Consider the following 23,290-nt stretch of genomic DNA (forward strand, 5'->3'; position numbering starts at 1 on the left):
GTTCTTTCTCTGGGTAGATCTACACTGCTAGCTACAGCGTATTAATACCCAGGACTCCAGATACACACCCAGGCCTGCTAACCCTGCCTGTGAGCGTACATGCTGTGGAGCTGCTTGTGACCCATATGTGTATAATGGTGTCCATATGATGTTGCTGTCACGCAGGTTTGGTGCGAGGACTTTGACTGGCGCTTTGCACATTCCCAGCAACCCGCTCACTTGAGTCACTCTGTGCAATAGTTTATGGTGTATTCCAGCAGAGCTCACCGGTCCTTCCCTGTGTATAAAGGTAGAGCATAGACTCATAGACGCTAGGGCTGGAAGGGACCTCGGAAGATCATCGAGTCCAGCCCCCGCCCCGGGACAGGAAGTCAGCAGGGATCATAGGATCCCAGCAAGATAAATATCCGAATGTTTCTTGAAGGCATTCAAGGTAGGTGCTTGAACCATGTCCGGCGGCAGTCTATTCCAAACCTTGGGGGCTCGGAAGGTAAAGAAGTTCTTCCTTATGTCCAGCCTGAAGCGGTCATGGGGGAGTTTGTGACCATTCGACCTTGTCATCCCTTGGGGCGCTCTGGTGAACAGACGTTCCCCCAGGTCCTAGTGAGCACCCCTGCTAAACTTATAGGTGGCCACCAAATCACCCCTGAGCCTGCCAGCTCTGCACACACACATCCATGCCAGCCCAGTGCCAAGCTGTGGATCTGGCATAGGAGGGTGAACTGTTCTTGCCGGTAGCTCCAGTGCTGTTGCAGCTGGAAACAGATTAGGAGGGTGGGAGACATCTCAGGAGCTGTTTCTGACCCTCCAGAAGAAACGGCAGATCTTGGTGGGGAGAATCGTTTCTGATAGATGCTGATATGGCAGAGTGAAGATGCCCATTTCATGGTTTAGTTTAGTCCCTGTGGATTCCCCCTACATAAACCAGGGCTTGCCTGCACAGTAGTTCCTAAAGGATGGTGTTGTAATTTCATTAAAAGGATGATGGTGTAACATCATGTAGGAAACCTGGGACAGCCAGCAGTGCTTCCAGAATGTGCGCATGAGGACACAGGACTTTGTGAAGTCACTTGAGACACTTGCCCCAATCCTCCAGAACTAGGGCATACAAACGTGGCTACGTCAGACTGCTGTCAGTTTGTGCCTAACTTGCTTGGTGCTTGGAAGTCAGCTGTCAGTGCTATGGCAATGGAGGTGCTTGAGGAAGTTAATATGGTGTTTTACGGGAGGTGGACATCGGGAGCGTGCCTGAAATAACTGGCTTGGAGAAAGCAAACTTCCAGACCTGTGCAGAAGCTGTCAGTGATGGTTGTGTAGCCATAGCTTTCCTGCCACAAGAAGCATTTGAATGTCGCCTGTAAAAATTTTGCAGGCCTTGGTCAACTAGAGGGAGACGGGTTCAGGACCATCTAGGTATGCCAGGACACTGAGCATTTACCTATCAGGAGAAAGCAAGAACTCTATTTCCCCCCCAAATAACCTGATTATGAATTTATTCCTGCTGTGACTCTTGTGCTACCTTCTACCACCCTGGTCCAGGCTCTGACATCAGGGCACCTGGCAGAAAATGATTTAGTCACAGGCTGATCTCACTGTGTGTGTTTGGCAGGTAGAAGGCAAGATGGAAATGCTCCCAAATCTCTTTGGATTTCAGTCTGGCCAATTCTGTCTGGATGATTGGGCATGACCCATCCTGCACAGCAGCTCTGAGAAGGGGAAGCCATTTTTTTCTGGGAATGAGTTTTCAACATTGTTTTCAGGCCCTGTTTTGGAAACCAGTGTGTAGGCAAGCAAGAGAAATCAGTAAGGATGATAAAAGTGGCCTGATGTGCCCACATCTTGGATTTGCAGGGCGTCACGAAAGAGGAATCGTGATGCTGTGAGTGGGGAACACGCTGTTGCATGCTTAGCATATTTGATGTGATAAGAGCGTGATATTTTATTACATCCTTTGGATACAATTTCCTGCCTGTTCCGTCTTTCCCAAAGGCTTGTGCGCCAAAGCATTGTGCGACCAAGCTCATTCACAAACAAAGAAGTAGATTTTCAAATAAGTAGTGTTTGGAAAGCTTTGCAGCTTCCCTGCTGCCTGCAAGTAAAGAAGTGTTAAAATAACTAAAAAACTAAGCACAAATATGCAAAAGTCTTCTATCAGGTCAAGTACAAAGACTCTAGTCTGCTAGCAGAGGTGGCTCATAGAAGTGTACCTGTTTTCCTTAGCCTCTTTTGAACTGGGTTAACACAGCTGCACGGGAGTAAAAACAGGAGACATCTGTCCATTAGAGTCCGTGGAGTAATTCACAGCTCATCCAAGGGCTGCATTGCCCAGTGGTTGCATTGGCCCTAAGGTGCACTGGTGTAGAGAAGAGTGCTGGGCTCCTGCTTGGCTTGTCAGCCACACGCGGTGTTGAAGGGGTGAAATTCTGCTGCTGGCAAAGGTTTGCATCCCAGTTCAGCATCCTGTTCACGCTTTCCAAAATGTTTTCTCGCTTCAGTTACCGAGGTTTAGAATCTGAAGCAAGGCCTTCAGTGCCATAATGGTGTGACCGTGTGTAACAGTGTGCCTGTATATATAACTCTGTTGCATGCTGGCATTACGTGTGCGCGCATGCTAAACCCATAATCCCTGCTGCGATTCCATGGTTTTTTTCTCTGTCGATCAAGGAAAAGTCAATACCACTGAAACGCTAGTTGGATTTGGGGTTTCTCTCCTTCCCCTTGCTGCCTTCTCCTTGGATCTCATCTTGGATCATATGCACTTGGGGAGGGGGTAGAACTGAGGAAGGGGAGAATAGGGAAATGGTGCTGCTTCCCCCTTCATATGAAGCAAAATCCACCCCGTTGCCCATAAAGTAACCACAGTGTTATAATTCATGACTCTGCAGTCCCACCATGCTGCAGTTTCTGTATGATATTAACAGCTGGCAGCTGCACTCACCCAGCAGTAGCTCCTGTGATGCCCCGTGCTCTGGAGCCAGCTGTGTTATCTGATCCAGCTGTGACATCCCCAGCTGTGTTATCTGATCCAAGGCCTGTTCCAACCCTGGGTCTGTATGGAGGTCTCTTCTTGTGACTTTCTCCATCTCTGGTGCTATATCCCCATCTCCTCGAGCTCCGGGCATCCAGGACTGTAGACTGCATTGATGAGGACTTGGTCAAACTCCTACACAGTAGGGACAATTAGCTGGGGAGATGCTGGACTTGTGGTTGGCTGCCTTCAGGATTTTCAAGTGATCATTGTATTAGATAGTTGTCCACTGGATTGCCTCCTGTACCACTGTCTTTGAGATACAAGGATATGAGTCCCAGATTTGCGTGCTTGTCCACAAACCGTGTTGGCTGCATTCATACCAGAGATCAGCCCACTCGGTGTGGTTTTCCAGCCAGCTTGTAGGAACCCACTGAGCTGTCATCTTGTAGAGCTATTAGGTTGAGGTGAAGTGAGTGTCACATTAAATACAGCCGGCCCCATGGGATGACAGGCTAAACGTTGACCATATGTATATGAACCAGCATGTAGTCTCTGATATGTGGGAGGCGAGTGCAAAATGAGTGAACAGAAGGATCCAAAAATACAGGCTCAAGTAATTGTGAGATAGTACTGAAGGACTCTGAAAACCTGGAGTTTGCTATCTTTTATTAGACCAACAAGAGTTTTGCCAAAAAAAACTTGCAAAAATCTTGTTGGTCTAATAAAAGATCTCATTCTCTACTATGAGTCCTTATTGCCGTTTCCTCTCGACCAATACGGCTGCAACCTGGATACCTGGACTTTGCTATGCAGTTTTTCTCTACATTCTTACTTGCAAAGTCAGAGCCGGTCTTAAAGAGAAATCTGTGCTCCAGCCTTGCATCTCAAGCAAGTGAGCTTGGGCTCAGAGTACCAAACCATGGGTCTGGGTATTTTGTGTGAGGTTGTCTGGGGGGGGCGGTATTGGGCTAAATTATGGATAAGAGCTTGGCAAAAAAACAAAAAATGGGCAATCAATATGCTTTGCGTGCATCCTATGTCTGCACTGGAATTTGTACTTTTGTTGCCAATCCCTTGAAGTATTTAACACACTTGTGAAAATAAGTCTTGGACACCTTTCGTTCTAGCTCCTGGATGTTTGTGGTTTATACTAGGTATCAAGTTACGGTGTTGCAGTTGTAGTTTTGAAGATGCATTTGGAGAGTCTCCAAATTTTCCTTAACGAGGGCATTAATGACCTTGAGTTTATTGACAGTCGGCTGCAGGTAAAAGTTCCAATGAAGATGCATCTTGAAAATGCTCAGTAGAGCATAAGGGCGATAGTAATTGGTTTAGTATTAAAATCCTAGGAAAAAGGGTTCCTGCCTATTATTAGTGCAGTAGGGCCAAATTGCGCTAGGAGCTGTACAGACAGAACAAAAAGCAGTCCATGACCCAGTGAATTTGCTGCCTAACTATGCCTAGTTAATGCATACTTTTTAAAATCAGTGTGTGCGCCCCTGTGGCTGGCTATTTGTTTGCACGCTGTTCTGTACATTCCCGTTTTGCAGCTGCGTCTGGGTCTAATGTTTCCCCTGTCTGTGTTCAAAGCGGTTCCTCGCACCAGTGCCACGCAGTGCAGCTCCGTCCCTGAACCGCGCTACGGCAGGAGGATAGGCAGCGATTTCTCCGTTGGAGCGATCATCCGATTCGAGTGCAGCGCCGGATACGCTCTGCAGGGATCCCGGAGCATCGAGTGCCTGACGATGCCCGGAGCGCTAGCTCAGTGGAACGTCTCTGTGCCGACCTGCGTGGGTATGTAAAGCCGGTGAGGCAAGGTCCTTTGAAAACCTGCTTCTCTTATCCGCGTGGAAGAAGTCTACAGAGTCATCCTACAGAATAGAGAAATAGCACCTTCTGTAAATTAGAGTAGCCTGGCCAGGACTGCCCAAACGTCGCACTGCCATCCCCACCTTGCCATTGGATTAGTGGCCCCGGTGTCCCGGGTGCTGTGAAAGCAGCAGGAAATCTGCCTCCCTAAAGAGCCTAAAATTATCAGCCAGCTCTTGTTGCTTTTCTGCCGCTAGATGCATTAGTATGACAGCCAAGTTCCTCCCCATTCAACATCTCATTTGCTTTATTTCAGTGCCTTGTGGTGGAAATTTGACTGAGCGCAAGGGTACCATCCTTTCTCCTGGCTTCCCTGAGCCTTACCTAAATAGCCTCAACTGCGTGTGGAAGATAACAGTCCCTGAAGGCGCGGGAATCCAGGTATCATGTTAACAGCTGTCACTTCAGTACGATATTGAGAAACAGAACCCACGGTGCCTGGTGAACTTGTACAGGGCAAGTACTATCAAGCTGCTGCTTGGAAGGAAATCAGTCAAATGTATATGTCTATTCTGAAATCAAATATTCATTTCCACCATTGCTACCAAAGGTGGGGGACATTTCAGTGGGATGTCTGTCTTGGGGACTTCTCTGCTTGGAGAATTGCCCAGCTCAGCTACAGAAGCATAGAGCTCTAAAAGCAAAATAATTGTTGCCTGTTTTGGGGGAGCGTCCACTGCTTACATTTGCAAGCTGAAAGCAACTTAAACCACGCTTGAAAAAGATTGAGTCTCCTCAAGAGGAATGACACAGGCAAGAGCGCTAGCAGTGTGCATACGGTGTTTTGTTTCTGCATAGATGATCCCTGTATTTTGGGGTCTGTACAGAAGCCACGTTGCAAAGCCTGAGGATGTCCAGTATTGCAGAGGCCAGGCCCTTTGCTAAAGTTCCCATTCTGTGCGTCCAGGCTTCATTTTGGTAGGAAGGTGTTTTCGCTGTGCGTTTACTGACATCCATTAAGAACATAAGAGTACAAGAAGTACCACACTGGGTCCATCCAGCCCGGTATCCTTTCTCCAACAGTGGCAGAATAGGTCTCTCAAATGATCTATCCTCTATTCAGTACCCTCCATAGCATCCACCATTTATTGGTTTAGAGATGCCAGAGGAAACATCTCCAACTGTTCTGTTCAATAGCCGTTAATAGATCTGACAAGGTGCTTTGGGTGAATCTGACATCTTATTAGACCAACTTAAATAGTTGGAAAGAAATTTTAGCAAGCTTTTGGGGTTAAAAACCCTGCATCAGGCTGAGGAAGTACAACCTACCCCCCTGTATTAATAGATCTATCACCTGTCAATTTATCCAGTCCCTTTTTGAAGCTGCCTTCACCACCTCTGACGGCAATGAATTCCAAAAGTGAACTAAACATTGCATTAAAAAGTACTTTCCCTTGTTAGTTTTAAACCCGTGCCATCCTCATTTCAGTGGGTGCCCCTCATTCTCGTATTCTAGGACTTGATAAGCAACAGTTCCCTGTTCATGTGGTCCACACCCTTCATGATCAATTGATGTAGGTAAAGGAAATTCCCTTAATAGGGCAAGGAATCAGGACTCGTGGTAGAGGTGATTAGCTTTTATTAGACCAACTAGGTTTTTGGAAAAAAAGAAATTCTTTAATTGCCTCCAGACAATTTTTTTCTTTACAAAGGCAATTACAATTTTCTGTCATTTTTTTTCTAGACAAAAGAAAATAATCTTTAATTGCCTCTAGACCAATATGGCTACAACCTGGATACCTGACTTAATAGGGTAATTCGTTCCATGCATGTGATAATTTCTGGGCTTCCTTCCTCTTCGTGCTATTTTGTTTCCAGGGAACTTGTCCATTAAGTGCTTTTATTTTTCTATCAGGCATTTGTTTAATAGAGTCCCCCCACGCTCTCCCCCATTCCTCACATGACACTTGTAGCTGCTGGCACAATACAGCAGCTGTGTCTTTTTTAACGGGTTTATCCTGACATCAGGTACTGTTTTATTACCTCCAGTGCCGCGGTTCAGCATCTCACATGAAGTGACCGGGTCGGATCCTGGTCGTGGTGACAAGGGCACCAAGCTGACGGCCTTTTGGCTTCTGGGTTGTTTGCGGTTTGCAATGGTGCAGTGGGCAAGAGCAGGATCTGGCCAGCCTGTGGCTTGTCACTTTGGTGACAACTTGTTAAAAGGGAGAAGGTGGGAGGGAGAAAAGTGTCCCATGCCCTGTACTGAAGCTGTTGCTACTTCCAGACTGGCAAATTTCTCCCTCTTGTTTTGTGTTTGAAGTCCAATTAACAGAGTGTTTTGGAAAGCTGCAAAACTCATCATAGATTACTTCCCACTCATTCAGAATTGTAGCCATTAAAAGAAGGAGAATCGCAAGAGGCTTTGTTTAGCTCAGCAAAACATTTGAACAGTTGAGGCATTTTGCAAATTGTTTGGGACTCACAGGATCGAAAGGTGATAATTAATTAACTTCAGGGTTTTTTTTAAAAGCTGATCTCAATAGACATCTCTATTCTTCTCCCCTCTGCTTTGAGGGCCACATTTCAATGGGACTGTTCTCAGCGCATGTCGTTGCTAACTGTTTTTACATATGTACACTTCGAATGGAAGGAAGTGAATAATAAATCAGGCTATTAAGGGGAGAAAAAAAGCAAGCCTTTATTCATAAGTGCTCTTCCCCATGACTGCCTGCTCCATGTCTCAACGATGCATCTTAGAAACCTTTGCATAAACCGTCAGAGGAAATACAGCAAGGGTCAAAGCAGGAGACCAGCCAGATGCTTCCCCCCACCCAACAGAGCAGCATGGACATAAAGAACAGAAAAGAAGTGCTTGAGTTTATGAACACAAGGGATGAAATCATCTCACTTCAAAGTGAACATCAGTTCAGTTATTTCCAAATTCTTCGCCGATACGGCTACAGCCAAAAACCTGAGCAGACTGGTTCATTCTCCAGTACCATGGGGATAAGTCGTCTCTGGGGGGCTGATGCTTGGGCCTTCTGCACAGTCCTCTACTGCTTGAGGGGCTGGGGTACCCGAAGGGATGCTAGTAGCAGTGTCCACACTATAGCGAGGAAAGGATGCTTGAGCCAGTGGTGACAGAAAGCAAGCTGCAGCCCCTTGGACTTTGGCCCATAAAAAAGATAAAAGGAAGCCAAGATGCAAATTCAGGTGGCTTCCCAAGAAAAGGCCAGCATTGATTTGTCATACTGTTTTTTTCCTTTTGGAAGTTTTGGGGGTTTTTGTTGGGGTTTTTTTTTTTTTTTTTTGCAGAAGAAAAGATGGCTGGGAGTTGACAGGTGAACCCCGTCACCTTATGAAATTCCCCCCGCCACCGGTAGCAGCTGAGAACAGGGACACGCGAAGGCAAGGCCATCTGTTTGGCCCACATCAGAGTGGAGTTATATTATCCAGCTGTGCTCGGGGCACCGTGCTCCCAAACGCTGTCTCTCTGCTCAGGTGGGCCACGACGGAGCCAAGGCCCCTTGCCCCGGCCCACATCACACTCACCATTTCCCCAATTACTTGCTTTGTCTGCAAAATGTTCTGCGTTATTAGATACTAATTTAAGCATCGGTTTACCCTCATTTTGTACAACAATTAAAGGTTAAACAACTGTAAATCAGAGGAGGAGGCGAAATTAAAGCTTTCTTAGCAGCAGCGAGGCAGCGACAGGGTTTTTATGTAATCAATGCACCAGCTAGCACTTCTGCCATGAATTATTCATTCATGGAGCGAACCTTCCTGAGTGAATTAATTTATATACATGGCAGTAAATAGATGCAGATCCCTTGTGAATCCACATGTCAGCCTAGAATTAGAACCTTAAAATGTTTATGCCTTTAAATAAAAAAGGGGGGGGAAATTAAATAAATTGCAAAAAAACCAAAAAAAATTAAACTAAATAAAACCCTCCTTTGTTCTCAATAATGTACATCACAATTGGGGTGTAATTATGCCTGCTGAAAGGTATTGACTTGGTCAGTGTGATCGGTAATGGCTCCATAGGGGTCATTAGCATTCTGGCTAGACGGAGTCCATTTGTTTAAAAAAAAAAAGACCCTGAAAAGTTCTCTCAAAGTTCTTCTGTTATTCAGAGTAAATCAAGCAGGAAACAAGGTTAAAATGCCAGAAATTATTGTTTGGGTTTTTTTTTTTAATTATTATTATTTCATCTTAATGGGGAAGAAAAGGAGGCAGATGTTTGGAATGGATTTGTCAATGCAACCTTGCAGGATATTAGAAGAAACAGTGTTCACATAAGACTTCCAGAGTGGAGAAAGGCTCTGTGTGTGTGTGTGTGTGCGCGCGCACGCGCGCACACGCATGTGTGCACAAGGGGGGGTGTGTGTGTGTGTGTCCATATGTGTAATCAAGGTTTGCAGAAAACAAAAGTAGCTTCAAAGTGCTCTGTCCTGCTCCAACTGAAAAACCTTGTCCTGCAAATGCTTCCTGCTGAGCTGTGGGCTATAGAGAGCCATTGCGTTGACTTCAACAGGGCTACTTTTGATCAGACACACTAGGGTTAGCAGACAGCATTTGTTCACCGTGATCTCAAAGAACCAAGCAGCTGCAGTAAGCAGATGTAGGAGGACTGAAAATAAATAGGAATCTGTTCACTGCATTCCTGAGGGTGGTAGGGACTAGGGAACCCCGGTTAGGCACTCCAGCTCACATCCCGCATACAGATTTTCTCAGGTGCTGAACAGGCATTGAGTGTAATGGGAATTATCAGTTCCTCTGAAAATCAACCTGCTGCTTTAAGAGCCTAAATAGGGTTTAAGTACCAAACTCTGGGTCCCCATGTTTGACCATTGAAGCCACGGGTGAAAAGGGAAAGCTGCTGTTGGCAAGGATGCATAAGGGAGCGAAGTGTTCACGTAACACTGACTTCCAGTGGCTGTTTAAAAATTCCAGCCTACGTATATTAGGGGGATGCGAGGGAGAATATTTGGATCTCTCAAATACTGTCCGGATCTGTCTTTGTAGAAATCAAGAAACAAAAAACCCACTTGACAGTCACTTCCGGTGTCTGCACTGAAGACAGAGTCATTTTTGAGTGCAGCCAAGGAGGTGCCCACCCTATTGATGTGGATGATTTTGGTGATTTCCCTTTAAGTCCAGCTTTGGTTTCTTTAAAATAAAGTCCCAGCTCTCATCACTGAAGAGATAAATAGAGGTTAATGTAAAGAACTTAAAAGCCTAACCTCTTTTTTTTATTTTTTTTTGAGCCAGGCTCTTATTTTTTGAATGCCTGGAGGTGGTGATGCTGCCCAGGGAAGCATCTTCCTTCTGAAAACATCCTGTTTTGAAGTATAAACCTGTAGAGTTTTGCCTGAGTTTCACAAATTTGCAACCCAGGGCCGGATCCTTTGCTAATGTTAGTCAGCTGTGAAGTCAAGTGCTGTGTCAGTTGGCACTAGCGGAGAATGCAGGCCGTTATGTGAGCGGAGGCTTTCCAGTTTCACTGTAAACACTTCAGAGAGCCCAACCGGTGACTCGGTGACAACAGTTGTGTAATTCTCGCAATGCATCATCAGGAACATAATAGCAGTTCCTAGTGAGATTAAACCCTGGGACGCATAGTTATCTTTATTAATGGCTCTGTCATTGGTATTACTTTTGCTTAACAGCAGCCTGATTTCACAATGAATTATATTTGCGCTTTCTTTTTTTAACATTTCAGATTCAAGTCATCAGCTTCGTTACTGAGCAGAACTGGGATTCCTTGGAAGTGTTTGACGGAGGGGATAATACTGCCACCATGTTGGGTAGTTTCTCTGGTAGGTGCCACCCCAAACTCCTATGTGCAGTATTGAATAAAGCATGTAAGCACATGCTTAATTTCCCTTGACTTCTATCAGACTTGAACATATGCTCAGGATATGCTTAAGTCAGTGATTCTCATTACTGCTCAGGATATGCTTAAGTCAGTGATTCTCAACCAGGGTACCAGGGCACCCTGGGATGCCATGAGATCCTTTTAAGAGTTTTGCAAGGCGCCACGAATATATTTGCATTGTGAGGTTCATCAGCACCTACACAGGATTCACAAAGCAAACCCAGAGGTTCTCAAATAGGAATCGGTAGCATCAAAAATAGGCTAACCTCTTGGGATTTTTCTGAGTTCTTTGCAACAGAAGAACTGCTCTGTTATTTTTCTGTAGTCAAAAAATGAGTGAAAGCAAAGAGCTGGTATTTTCCAAGGGCTGCCTTGAATCTAAAAAGATTGAGAACTGCTGCCTTAAGTGTTTTGCAGAATAAGAATGGGTATAAGCATGTGCTTAAAGAGATTTTTTTCTCCTGTATTAAACCAGGCCCTTGAACCTATGTCTAGCTTCAGGAAATACCAGCAGGGAACTTTAAACATGGCAGCAGCTGGCCAGGTTTGTAGTCCTAGTATGGCATTTACTGTTAGCAATCAGATTTTTTTAGAGAAACTGCAAGAATGCGTTCCTCAAAGTGGGCTCTGGGAAGGTGGACTCAACTTGCATGCCAGCAATAAAACCAGCTTGTTTCACCGTGGCTTGGGACGGGCCAGTTTGTCTTGTGTGTGTGTGTCCACACTAGAAAATGTTTTGCCTGTTTTCCAGCAATTGTGCAGCAGCAATGGTGTGGGCGTGAGTTCATATGTGTCTCAAGTATTTTTCACTTTTTTTCATCAAAATTGCTCTGAGCCCTGTCTAATAGCCCTTTTGCCATTGCTGGAAATGAGAGAGGATATTGTAGTAAGGAAGGCCCCACAGTCTCATTTTTACTCATCTGAAAAATAGGCGCAATACTATTGCATTTTCCCTAACCTGTAGACTGCTAGGTGCAAAGCTGCCTCCTTCTTGGGATCCAGCTTTGCTAATCATATAAAGAGTGGTTAGAGAGCATCAAGACCAACTCAATCCTTTCCCCCAGATTGCCTGCACCTAAGGTTCCTCCCTGGATACAGCTCAGCCCATATCCTAGATCCTCTCTATACAGGGAGAGCTTCTCCCACCTGCTTTACATCCATGTGAGATAACAAGTCACCTGAATCACTGAGTCAGCAGGAGCCACATAACTTTTTCCATGCAGAATCGGCACTGAGTGGAGGGTTGATGGCAAAAACTGCCAACCCCAGTCACGCAGTCATGAGATTCAATTCTATTCAACAAATGTTTTTTAAAATGCTTCGAGATCCACAGATGAATGGGGTTGGGCACCCTTCATAAAGCGTGGCAGCCTTTGATTCCAGGGTTGAGTTGGGTTGTGGCTTTTCAGCTCAAAACACGGGGGTCTGCTACTGTAACAGCAGGTGAGCCTCGGGGGACACGCTCTGGTGTCTCCAGTGACTCGAGCTCTATTCCCTTCTCTTCTCATCATCAAATCTCCCCCTCGATCCCTCAGTCTGCCTGAACTCCACCACATCAGACTTTACATGATGAAATACATTGCAAGGCTTTGAACACATCTTTGCAGACCAGCCTTGGATATTCCTCTGCCGGCCTCATTAGGACCTGATCAAAACAAGCAGGGCTGTTCAGTTAAAGGACTTTCTGTTCTCAGACTCGTCTCAGATTTATGCAGCAAATCTCTGAAGACAGAGGGGAGGAGAAAAGAGGTCTCATCCATAGCTATGTACACCTCTTATTTTCCTAGGTACCACAGTGCCAGCATTGCTGAACAGCACCTCGAATCAGCTCTATCTGCATTTCTACTCGGACATCAGCGTGTCTGCTGCCGGTTTTCACCTGGAGTACAAAAGTAAGAGCAGCTCCCCCGATGTGTTCCTGTAAGGTGCATGCTATAGCTTTGATCCCACTGCTCCTTACGTGCTGGGTCAGATGGTTATGGGCCAGGGTGGGTGGGCACCAGTCAGGTCAAGAGTGTAGTTTTTAACCCTGTCTTAGGAAGCAGTGAGCTTCAAGCCTGCCATGGGTCTGTTCCCTGGCTCTCAAGCATAGAGAGTATAAAAGAGATGCAAGTGCAGCTGAAGGAGACCTGGCTGTAAACATGGTCCTTATCTTCTGGGCAATGCAGTTACCTATGGGCTGCCTCTGTTTGACCTCCGTTCTGCTATAAGGTGGGAGTATCTTGGCAGCCGGTGGGATGGATCTACTGCACAGTCCTGTCCTGCTTGCCATGCTAGGCCTAGCATTTATACATGCGGTGCTCTCTGCTGTGTGGCCTCACTCTTCCACATGCAAACAAGGTGTAGTTGACCATGGCAGGGCCACGTTTGGCCAAGTTTTGTGATAGGAACTGAATAGAAAGCCTGTGGGAAGATGTTCTGGCTAAAGTAGGTGCAGCCTAAGGCAGTCCAGGGAGTGTCTTTCCAGTCCTTCCTCCTGTTCAGGTTTCTTGGAAAGTTTACTGCTCAAACCAGTGCAGCTTGGAGGTGTTGCATTGAGCAGCTGTGATGTAGATGGAGTACACTGATGAGATGTTTGCTGCCTAGTGGGCAGGGTATGGGAGCCTCATGTGGATTTAGATTGGAAGATATCAGAGCAGGCCTGAACTGTATCCATAGGTTGCTGAAGGAAAGTGGGTCTCACCAGTGTTAGAGAAGCTAAAGTGGGAGATATTCTCTTTAGGAAGGGCTGGTGGGGTGTCCTCATAAAGCTTCCTTCCCCCATATTTTGATTCCTCATTTTGGATTGACCCTAGCCAGTCCCCGAAAAGGCAGTGCAGTGGTTAACCCACAATAAACAACCATGAAGTGCTGACCGCTATCAGCTTCCAAGTAGCGTGGCTTTGGGTGGAGGAATGATAGCTAGAAGAGCATCCAGGAACCCCATAGATACTGTATGAGTTCAAGCCTGCCTCTCACGAATTTAAATAGACATGCAACAACAGAGGCATCAATACAGCTTGTGCACACATGGATGCGACACCCCCAGCAGGAAGGCCAGTGAATTCTCCACTGATGGCAGAGTGGCAAATGCAGAGAGAGTCGGACTCGCTGGCTCCTTCCCTGTGTGGGTATCGGCAGCGCTGAGCTGATGAGAGATGCGCTGGGACTGATGTCTCCGTTAGCTGAAACTTCCTGCAGGCGATGTGAACATAATTGTTTTTTGCTGGACACCAAATCTGACAAGTGCTCACAATCATGAATCTTGCCTTCAGCTCTTAAGCCAGACAGTTGTTTATTTGGTTTTATTTTTCAAGGCAGCAGATAGATTTAAAACTGTATTTCACCTGCAAAATAGTAGAGGACCCTGCTGTCTGGCTGCAGGGGCTGTGTGTACTTGCTTGCCAGGGTGCATTCTGTGTATGCATTTTCAGAGCCCGTGTGCTGTCTCGGTAAAAGCAGAACTGATGAAGATAAGGAGGACTTTGGAGGGAGGCTGTGGATCAGCAGACTGAGCATGGGTGCAGGGCTTAATGCAGTGTGTCCCTGATTTCCATAGGAGCCCACGGAAACATCGATCAGGCAGATAAGTTATTCATATAGTAGCAGAGAGGCCTAGATCAGGACACGGAGGCCCTTTGTGCCTGGTGCTGTATGTACAGACAGTATGACGACCATCCCTGTCCCAAATAGCTTTAGAGTCTAAATTTGACCTTTAGCTGAGTCCTGGATACATTATATCAGGTGTGCCACAAGGTAAAACTTGCCCCCTCCCTGAGTGCCACTCCAGTCCTCTTCCCCGTCCGATCTGCTGCTCTGCTTTCCGCTCCCTGCCCTATCTGTCCCATTTCCCTTTTTCCTCCCTAGTCTGCCATGCAGAGGCTGCCTGCGCTACATGTGGTCCCCTCTGCACTACATTTCATCGAGCTGGCAGGATCGTCATAGTGACCCCCTCCTCCCTGTCTGGAGAAATGAATAATCTCTTTTCTTCGTCATGACCTGCAGGAAAGGGGGGAGGCACTTAAAATTTTCCTTGTCCCAGATTCCAGCTGTAATGGGGGGGTTGATAGTTTTCGATGAGGGTCAACTGATGCCTGTGTTGCCTGTGGAAGTTGTTTTATCTCCTCTTTTGGATACCAGTCTGGAGTCAGTGGGAGTCTTGCCCTTTATCCCATGTTGCCAGTTCAGTGAAATGGTAACCCTTCTCTATTTTATGCTTGCTTGCCATAGATAGTTAAAAGAGCGGCTTCTTTATCTCCTTGTATAGCACTGAGCAGTAAAGCACGGGCATCAATGTCTTGGCCAGCACAGCACTGAAGCTTGGTTACTGTGATCTGGGGCCCACTCTTACGTTCAGTCTTCAGCCAGAGATGGATGCTAGAGCAGCAGATGCCGTGGTGCTCCATTAAGCACAGTAAGGGCTGGCTGAGATGGGCTGAGCAGCTACTGATGAGCTAGGGAGGGTGGGAGCCAACAGCTGTGGGGAGCAAGGAGCAATGGGGATGTGCATCAGAAGCAGAAATGTCCCCTTCGAGCTGAATGTGGAGTCAATTATGTCAATCCCAAATGTTCAAAAGAACATATGAAACCTCTCCCTCTCATACTCCCAGAGCACGGGAGGTTAATTTTGGTCCTTTTCACCATTCCTGTTCAGTGTTTTGGTTTGGGGATGTTGGTCATGTTATGACTTCTGGTCTCATGTATATGAGCAGGGTGGAACCCAAGGCCTTCAACCCTGAGAAGCCCCTGCCACTTTAATTAAAGGACAGCTTCTTACACTATAAGTAGCAGGTTTTCATTGTAATTGCCATGAGTGACCTTAGCAAATACAACCGCAAAGACCAAGCCAGACCTCAGTCTGCAGTGGTTTGCAGCCTATCCAGACTCCTAAGCATCAAAGCCAGGAAGGGTCACGATGATCATGACAGCTGACCTCCTGCATTGCACAGACTATCAGATGCCATCCGGTGATTCCTGTCTCAAGCCCAGAACAGCTAAGATGCCGTTTCATAAGGCTTCCTAATCAGAGAAACAGAGAGACCAGTGCTGTGAGCAGACACAGGACCCTGGGCTCCCAGATGCAAATGCATAGGTCTTTATCAGTTGAGCTGAAAAGTTCCTTCACCTGTAATTGCTCTAGTATTGTAGTTGCCAGGGATCACTCAGTAGAGGGAGTCCTGCCCCTGGGAAATCTTGTCCACCATCCCACCCATTGCTGTTGCCACTGTCGCTGTTCTAGCTGAGCCCAGCCCTAATGCATCCTGGCTGGAGCAGTCAGGGGCAGCGCTGAAACCCTCCTGACACCCGGGACAACAGGGAAAGCAGCAGTGGCAGGTGGGGGAGGAAAGAGGACATGCCTTTGAGAACATAGGGAAAGTGGGGGAGGAGGGGTTGCATGCTTTGGGGGCTTTAAAAAAGTCCCCAGAGGCTCCCAAGGTGCAGTCTGCCTGCATCAGTGGGTGGGGTAGAGAGGAGGCTGGGAGCGGGGCACAGCCACCCCTGTACAACAGGTAGCTGCTCCTTTGCCAAATCCTGGATCTGCCTGTGATGCCCACCAGCTACCTGGCAGGGCTATGCTGAAGTAGCCAGGCACCTTCAAATTTCTTCTCAACCCTCCACCATGAAGATGGCCCGTAACCTAAGGAGTCCATCTGCTGTAGCACCCCCTTCCCCAATGGAACTTTCTTTCTTTGCTTGAGGAGACTGGCTTGAAGAGAAAACCCGATGACTTTTTGGACCGTTGTTTCTAGCAGGTTTGCAAGTAACCAAAGCTTGGTTATCACGGGTCTGCCTGGAGTTGCAGCCTGGTTGAAGGCTCTAGCAGCCATTGAGCATTTGCAGTGAAGGCTCTAATCCTTAAGACAGATGGTTAAGCACAGGAGGCCAGGAACTTCTGGGTCCAAACTCTTCCTCTTCTACAAACTCAATGTGTCACCTTGGCTAGCCATCTCACTACTGTCTGCCTCAGTTTCCCCTTCTGTGAAATGCAGACAATTGCATGTTGCTTGGAGAGTCTGGACTAGTATAGTAGCACTCTGAGGGTTTCATTGTGTTGGCCCTGAATTTAGGAACCAGATGCCTTGTTCCGAGGGAGATGGGAAAACCCACCCTCAAACCAACCATGACCTTTCCATTAGATGATAGGCTAATGTATTGATACGCAGTGATAACAGAAAAGAAGCAATGCAAACAATTCTGTATATCTACCAAATCCTAGGACTGTCATCAAAGTCAAAATACATTTGGCCAGGATGTAATCTTCACTCTGAGGCTCTCTCTTAGATGTCAGATGTCAGCGTGTCAGCAGCCTGGAGGTGGGACGCCTAGGCCCACACCCTCCTCCAGTAGGGTGGATGAGATGGGCTGGTGGTGTGCCCTCTCCATGGTGGCCTTGGGGACCCTCCTGCAGGGACAGGGATGGGGAGGATCTCAGGCAGAGGTCCCTGGGAGGAGGGATGACAAGGAGGGATGGGGAGGAGGGAACCGTTGTTACTCTCAAGTCTCTGCTTTTGTATTCTCCTTCCTTCCTGATGACTCTATAACCATGGCTATCACTAGCTGGTCTCTCTGTGTGGTTGTCATACATCCACATAGCTTATCACCTGCACACATACTAATTTAGTCTTTCCAGGCCTTCTCCTAATTTGATGTGTTCCCCCAAAACAGGACTCAGGCCCCCCTGCTCTGGGGCCTTGTTAGCTGGTGCCACCATATCTCATGTTATGAAACAGTATGGTACATGCCCCACTGTTTCCCAGGCTGTGTCCTTGGTGGCCTTGTTGTGGTAGACAACCTGTCTGCTTCCAGGGCTATGTGAAACTGTGTGTGTGAGAACCAAGCGTTTAAAAATCGATTAACCTCTGCTGCCCATCCCGAACCATTTTAATGAATATACATATACTTATAAGCCAACTCCCCAAAAGCAAACATTTAAATACCATTTTACAAGCCAACAATTCTCACCATTCATTTTACATGGAAGGGGCCCAAATACTGCAGTGATTATCAGTGGTAAAATCCTAAATAAATAGATAGTTTATTGGTCAGGGTTGAGTATCAGCCATCAAAAAACAAAGCTCCAAGGTTAGGTTTCCAAGCTGGTCTTTTTCTATGAGGTGAAAGGTTTTATTTGCCATTCCTGGAGCTTCGGAGAGACTGGAGCCATTTGAAGACTCGTGTAGGATTTAGCTAATGGATTCCACCAATGGGAAGAAAAAAAAATCAGATGTTTCAAACAAGCTGATGCATCATATTTTGACATTTTCAAAGCTTTTAGATTTTTGTTTGCAAATGTTTCCATTTTGAAACCTGCCAAACCTTTACCAAAAGGTAGGAAAATGGAAGGGGTTTTAAAAGCATGAGCGAGAAATAAAACATTTCGAGTTACCTGAAACAGTTTGTTCAGTTCAGCCCCGCTCCCTCAACTGTACGTTTTCTCAGGGAAATTACGAAAAATCAAAAATCAAATTGCCTCCAAATAAACCCTGAGCGCTGGTCTTAGGAAGTGGGATTGTCCGTTCGCTGCTAGGACTGAAAAATCAATTACTCACAAAGGCTTGGCCTGGAAGTTGGGGGCTTGCATGTGTAAACCCGCCGAAAGGACGCAACAAGAGGTGAGATGACATTTGTAGTGCTTTCTTCCTCTCTTCCCACTGATTCGATTCCTCAAGGAAAAGCCCTGATCTCAACATTATCAAAAGCCAGAGTGAAGTGACTAAAATCCAGCTTCATGAATGACTCAGTGCCCACTGATCTGAACGAGAAGTTATTTCAAGCTGTTCTCTCCGTTCCTTGAAGGTCAAGTGATAGTCATGCATGTGGCAGGACTATGTGTTTTCAAGCAAGGCAGCACGATTCTGCTTGCAGGAGAGTCTCCATCGACCCCCATAGAGCCTCCTTGCTGTTATTTCCCCCCCCACTCTCAGCCCTGCCTCCAGACTGTAGAGCTGAAACAAAACTTGAGCCCTTGGAAAGATGCTGAAGGTTATCTTTTAGTGGCAGCTGCTAGTGTCGAAAGTGAGGGTGGTTCTGGCAGACAGCTGAGCAACCGCGGGCATGAGGTGACTGCTAACTGCTGTCTTAGTTTTATTTCCATTCAGTGTCATAGAAAAGGCAGTTGGGGAGGGGGGAAGGTGGAAGGCATATAGAGGAGAACGTGTCACCTGGCCTGAGGTCTCTAATCAGGTTTGTGATATAACCTTAGCCAGGAAGGAAATGGAAGGAATGAAAGGAGTATTCATAGACTATTCGGTTTGACTGTATCCAAGACCCACGCCTCTTCCTATTGCACATATCACATCAGACATTCGTTCCTTAATTGACAAGCAGGAGAGAAAAGGAGAATGGGGGGGAAAAATTGGAATTGTGCTGCCTCTGTCCCCCACGAGGCTAAATGACACATGACAAAAAAACCCACGCTTTTTATTCTACAAGCACGATGCAAATAAAGCAGAGCTTCTCAAGCAAGGCGGAGCTGGGTTGGTTCCCTCTGGCCCATTCTGCGCTCTTTCCAGTTAGGTAGCGTGCGATGTAGAAAAGCGTGCACGGCGACTGTCTTTGAAATTCTTAAGGAACGGTTAGTAGGGGAATAATTAAGATACCAGACAAAGCAGTCAAGCCCAAGAGTGCGAACAAGATAATGCAGTCCTTTCTGAAGAACGGTAGGGCGGTAACAAGGGGTAGGTTGGAATGGCAGATGCTATGACATAGAAAATCCTTCAAGACACGCTGCACCGAATGCACTCTAGAGGTTCAGCTGTGTTGCTGGTGGCCCCTGGGATGGGATGCTGACAAGTACCTGCAGTGTTCATGCCTGAGGGATACAAAGCTTGAGCAGAGGGGGTTAAAACCAAGACCGGTGAGATGAGATGGAAGAACAGGTAGTGTTCGAGTGTAATTGTCGCCAGGATGGTCCAGGAATTATGCGAGAGGCAAGGATTTTTTTTTTTTTTAAGGGTAATATATTTTATTGGGCAGCTGCATGGTTGGAATAAAGTCTGCCATGTTCTTGAATGCAAGACCTTCTTCATCAGGAAGAAGAGAGACTTTAACTCAAATAGTATGGTAAAATATCATAGTAGCAAGGTCTGCCAGGCTCTGCGATGGCCTCCTGATGGAAGGAGAGAAAGTCCTATTGCTTCAGGCATTCAAAACTGGACTGTGCAACTCGTGGGAAAATTTAGTGTGCCTTGCAGTAGTTTCCAAGGGAGATGGCCAGGTGGCTCTTCCCCATCTCATTTCTAGGTATTCTCCCGAATTACATGTGCACCCAGTTTGTTTGGTCTCTCTTAAACGCCCTTGTGTTAACTGGTTGTGTTAATGAGATTCAGGGCTTCCCTTCTGCCTTTATCACAGCTCATCAGCTTTATCACCATTCCCCAGGAGCTTTCAGCCTTGCTCTTTGTCTTTCACAGCGGTTGGCCTGTCCAGCTGTCCAGAACCGGCAGTGCCTGGGAACGGTCTGAAGATTGGAGAGAGGTACTTGGTCAATGATGTCGTCTCCTTTCAGTGTGAACCGGGCTACGCACTCCAGGTACTGCACATTGCAGATCAAGAACCGGGCAGTGTGAGGGCCGGGTGGGGGTTCTTCTGCTTGACCCCAACTTTGCTCTAAGACGAACGCGCAAACGAACCCCAAATCCTCTAAAAATCCCACGTTGTCTCCTTCAGGGGCACTCTCACATTTCCTGCATGCCGGGGACTGTTCGACGCTGGAACTATCCACCTCCACTTTGCATAGGTAGGATTCTTGTTGCTGTTTATTCCCCTTGTTAGAAGGCCCATTTATCATGTGAATGGACTAGGTGCCGATGCAACACGAAGCACTGGGAAACTTTGGGTTTGAGTTGCAATCAGTGCTGCCAAGGGCCTCTGAAAGTTTTTTTTTGCAGACCCCCGTCTTGATTTCCAGCACTTCTGGTAAACTCCTCTTTCAAGACAACACCCAGGTCTGCCAAGGGATGTCCCTCCTGGGCTCCGCATACATAGGTGTACCCAGCGTACCTCCATCCTGACCAGCCGCCCTTGGCTGTTCTAGTCTTGGGCTCTCACGTCTCTCCCTCGTCTCGACCTGCTCTGTTCCCTGGTCTTCTGGTGCTCAGGGTCCCAACGCAAACTCTATCAGCGCCCTCAGTGCAGCCCATTACCCCATCAAGCCCCATTAGCTTCCTCTGGTCCCAGCCAATATCAGATAGTTCAGAGCAGTGATATTTAAGCTGCAGCTCTCAAACTGGGAGGCTGGACTCGATGATCTTCCAAGGTCCCTTCCAGTCCTAATGTCTATGAAAACTATAAGGAGGTTTCACAGAAAATATTATTGAAGTGCATGTATGTGTGTGAGAGAGAGAAACTGCAAGCATTGGCTCTTTCTTTGCTGTAATCATGATTATTCAAAATATGCTTGCCACTGTGAAAGCATTTTCCCCTGTGGGACTATGCAAATATTAACTAATGTACTACAGAGGGTTATTTTTCTCCTTTGCAACTGGAGTGTGAGTGCCACCGTTCACTGGCGGGAGTAGATGATGATGTGCATCTCTGATTAACACCGCAGCATCACTGAGTCGGAGAAATGCACAACACCGAATATAACGTGCCTGACCAGCCATTCACCTTTACACATCGTGAGAAACTCTGCGATGAGCAGATTATTGTGGGAGCTTTTGTGATTTTGTTGCTTTTTTCTTTTACCCAGAGAATGACTCTGGCCAGAACAGGAGCTGGCCAGATTTGAAACCTATATCCACCCCTTTTCGCTCTCTGGCCGCTGGGGACAATGCGAGGAAGGAGAGGGGATTTTTTCCCAGAGATCCTAACCGACCTGCCTTCTTTCTTCAGTAAAACCAAGTAGCTGCCTGAATCCAGCTTTTGGTTCTCCTCGCGGCCTGCTTCACTCAAAAGGCCATTGGCAAACCTCTCTGCCATCAGGAGAGCTGCCCACTATATAGTGACAATTACTGCCTCAAATCCCACGCTTTCCAGTCTTCGCCCATGACGGTTCCTGTTTCCAACTTTTGTCCAGGCCGACCACATTTGGAGTGGGAGGTCAGACTCGGGGTTGATGGACCAGCGTGGGATCAAGGAGGGGGATCCTGCATCCCATGATCTCTGCAGTCCTGAGCGGGCTGCCTATTCTGTCTGTGCCTTGGTCCCCATTTGTAAAAAGAGGATCATGTGACAACCCCTTCTTCCCTTCTTTGTGTGTGTTTTTTTTAATTTTTTTTTTGTTTCAGCCCTAAGCTGTTTGAGGGCTGGGTCTGCCCATCACTTTGCATAGATCTAACCTGCCCCCTTTTCAACATGCTGTTGTAATACATGTCACCAGTTACAAACCTTTTGCCAATTTAAGCACGTGAGAAGATTAGCAAGAGTGTAGAATGCTATTAATCCTTTCCCACCTAAACCTCACCTCGCAGTCCCATCTCCTATGAAGCATTATTTCTGAATATGTAGCCCAAGCTCCATTTGTCCAGCCCTGTGATCCCACGCTAGCATATGAATTCATGCCTTGCAATTCCAAAATCTCTCCTGCCACTCAGAAACCCATTTCCAGCCTGTCTCCCTGGAACCAAAAAGTACCTTAGACTACAGCGCAGTGCCTTTATCCCATGCCATTTTGACGTCGTCAAAATTCGCCTCTGTTTTTCTTCCGAAACAAAATTCTGGAGAAGTGGACCTCATGTTTGAGCAGCATTTTGATACAGTGGGAGCTGTACTGTCCAACAAAGATTTCGCCAGCTGCTACTACGTGCTACTGAAGAAGGTTAAGTTTGGCAAGGCAACATCTCCATAGCCAAATAAAAGTCACCATCATCTCTTTTGCCTGTGGCGCCACCTGCTAAGAAGGTGCCAAGAGCTGTGGCTGGTTGTGGCCTGGTGCTGTTCCCATGCAGGAGAAAAGGTGTCAGGCTGCTCCTTTCTATAGGGATAGGAGCAGTCTCTAAAGAAACAGATGCATTGGCAGGAGCTTTCAGGACTTTGGGGGGTTATTTTAAAGCAGCATTTTGTTTTAGCAACTCTGGATATTTAATATTCATATTCTTCACTTTATGACTTTGGGAGAGAGACATTTATGCATTTAATAGCATGCGTTAGTTAACAGTTATTTCAGGCTCCTGCTGTTCCAGCTCACATCATTTAAGTTGAAAGTAATTATAGTAGCTAACAGCTCTTTTATCTGATGATCTCCAGTCCAGAAATAAATACAGACATGGTTACAGCAGAAATAAGTGAGCAGATAAGGCTCCTGCCAAAGGCAGCTGCTTCAAAAAGAGCCCAAAGCCCTTGGGCTGAGCATCGCAGTCAAGGAATTGAGGCACAGCGAGCAGGGTGTTGATGTTAGTGATGGGGGAAACCATGACGGTTGTCAGATAAGCAAGTACAAAAGGTTTTTTTGTGTTAGACACTAGTGTTAGACAGCACCCAGCTCATGGGGGTTTTGGCCTGTGATTAAGCACTGGCACAATACAAATAACAATGGGAAAAATAATGAGGTTTCAGCGAGATGGTCCCTCTTGAGCCTTTCTGTTTGTGACAGCTAGAGCAGTAAAAAAGGCCTTTCCACCTGTCTGTCTGTGCACCTCTAATCATTGCTATCGCCCTCGTGCTTCTGAAATGCGGGGGGGGGGGGGGGGGGCACCGCGTTG

The 23,290-nt window shown here is 46.7% G+C and overlaps 1 protein-coding gene across 3 annotated transcripts in view; it reads left to right on the forward strand.

Moving 5' to 3' along the window:
* The window catches only part of CSMD2 (CUB and Sushi multiple domains 2), a 795,490-nt gene that overhangs the window by 650,541 nt on the left and 121,659 nt on the right, over positions 1–23,290 (forward strand). For all 3 annotated transcript variants that reach the window (XM_019512241.1, XM_019512243.1, XM_019512242.1), the window contains 6 exons: positions 4,562–4,765; positions 5,097–5,221; positions 10,512–10,608; positions 12,455–12,559; positions 20,060–20,178; positions 20,316–20,385. In XM_019512241.1, coding sequence (XP_019367786.1) covers positions 4,562–4,765; positions 5,097–5,221; positions 10,512–10,608; positions 12,455–12,559; positions 20,060–20,178; positions 20,316–20,385 — 720 coding nt within the window. The remainder of the gene's footprint in view (positions 1–4,561; positions 4,766–5,096; positions 5,222–10,511; positions 10,609–12,454; positions 12,560–20,059; positions 20,179–20,315; positions 20,386–23,290) is intronic.

This window comes from Gavialis gangeticus, unplaced genomic scaffold (assembly GCF_001723915.1).
Source record: "Gavialis gangeticus isolate Ggan-Ray unplaced genomic scaffold, GavGan_comp1, whole genome shotgun sequence".
NCBI lineage: Eukaryota > Metazoa > Chordata > Crocodylia > Gavialidae > Gavialis > Gavialis gangeticus.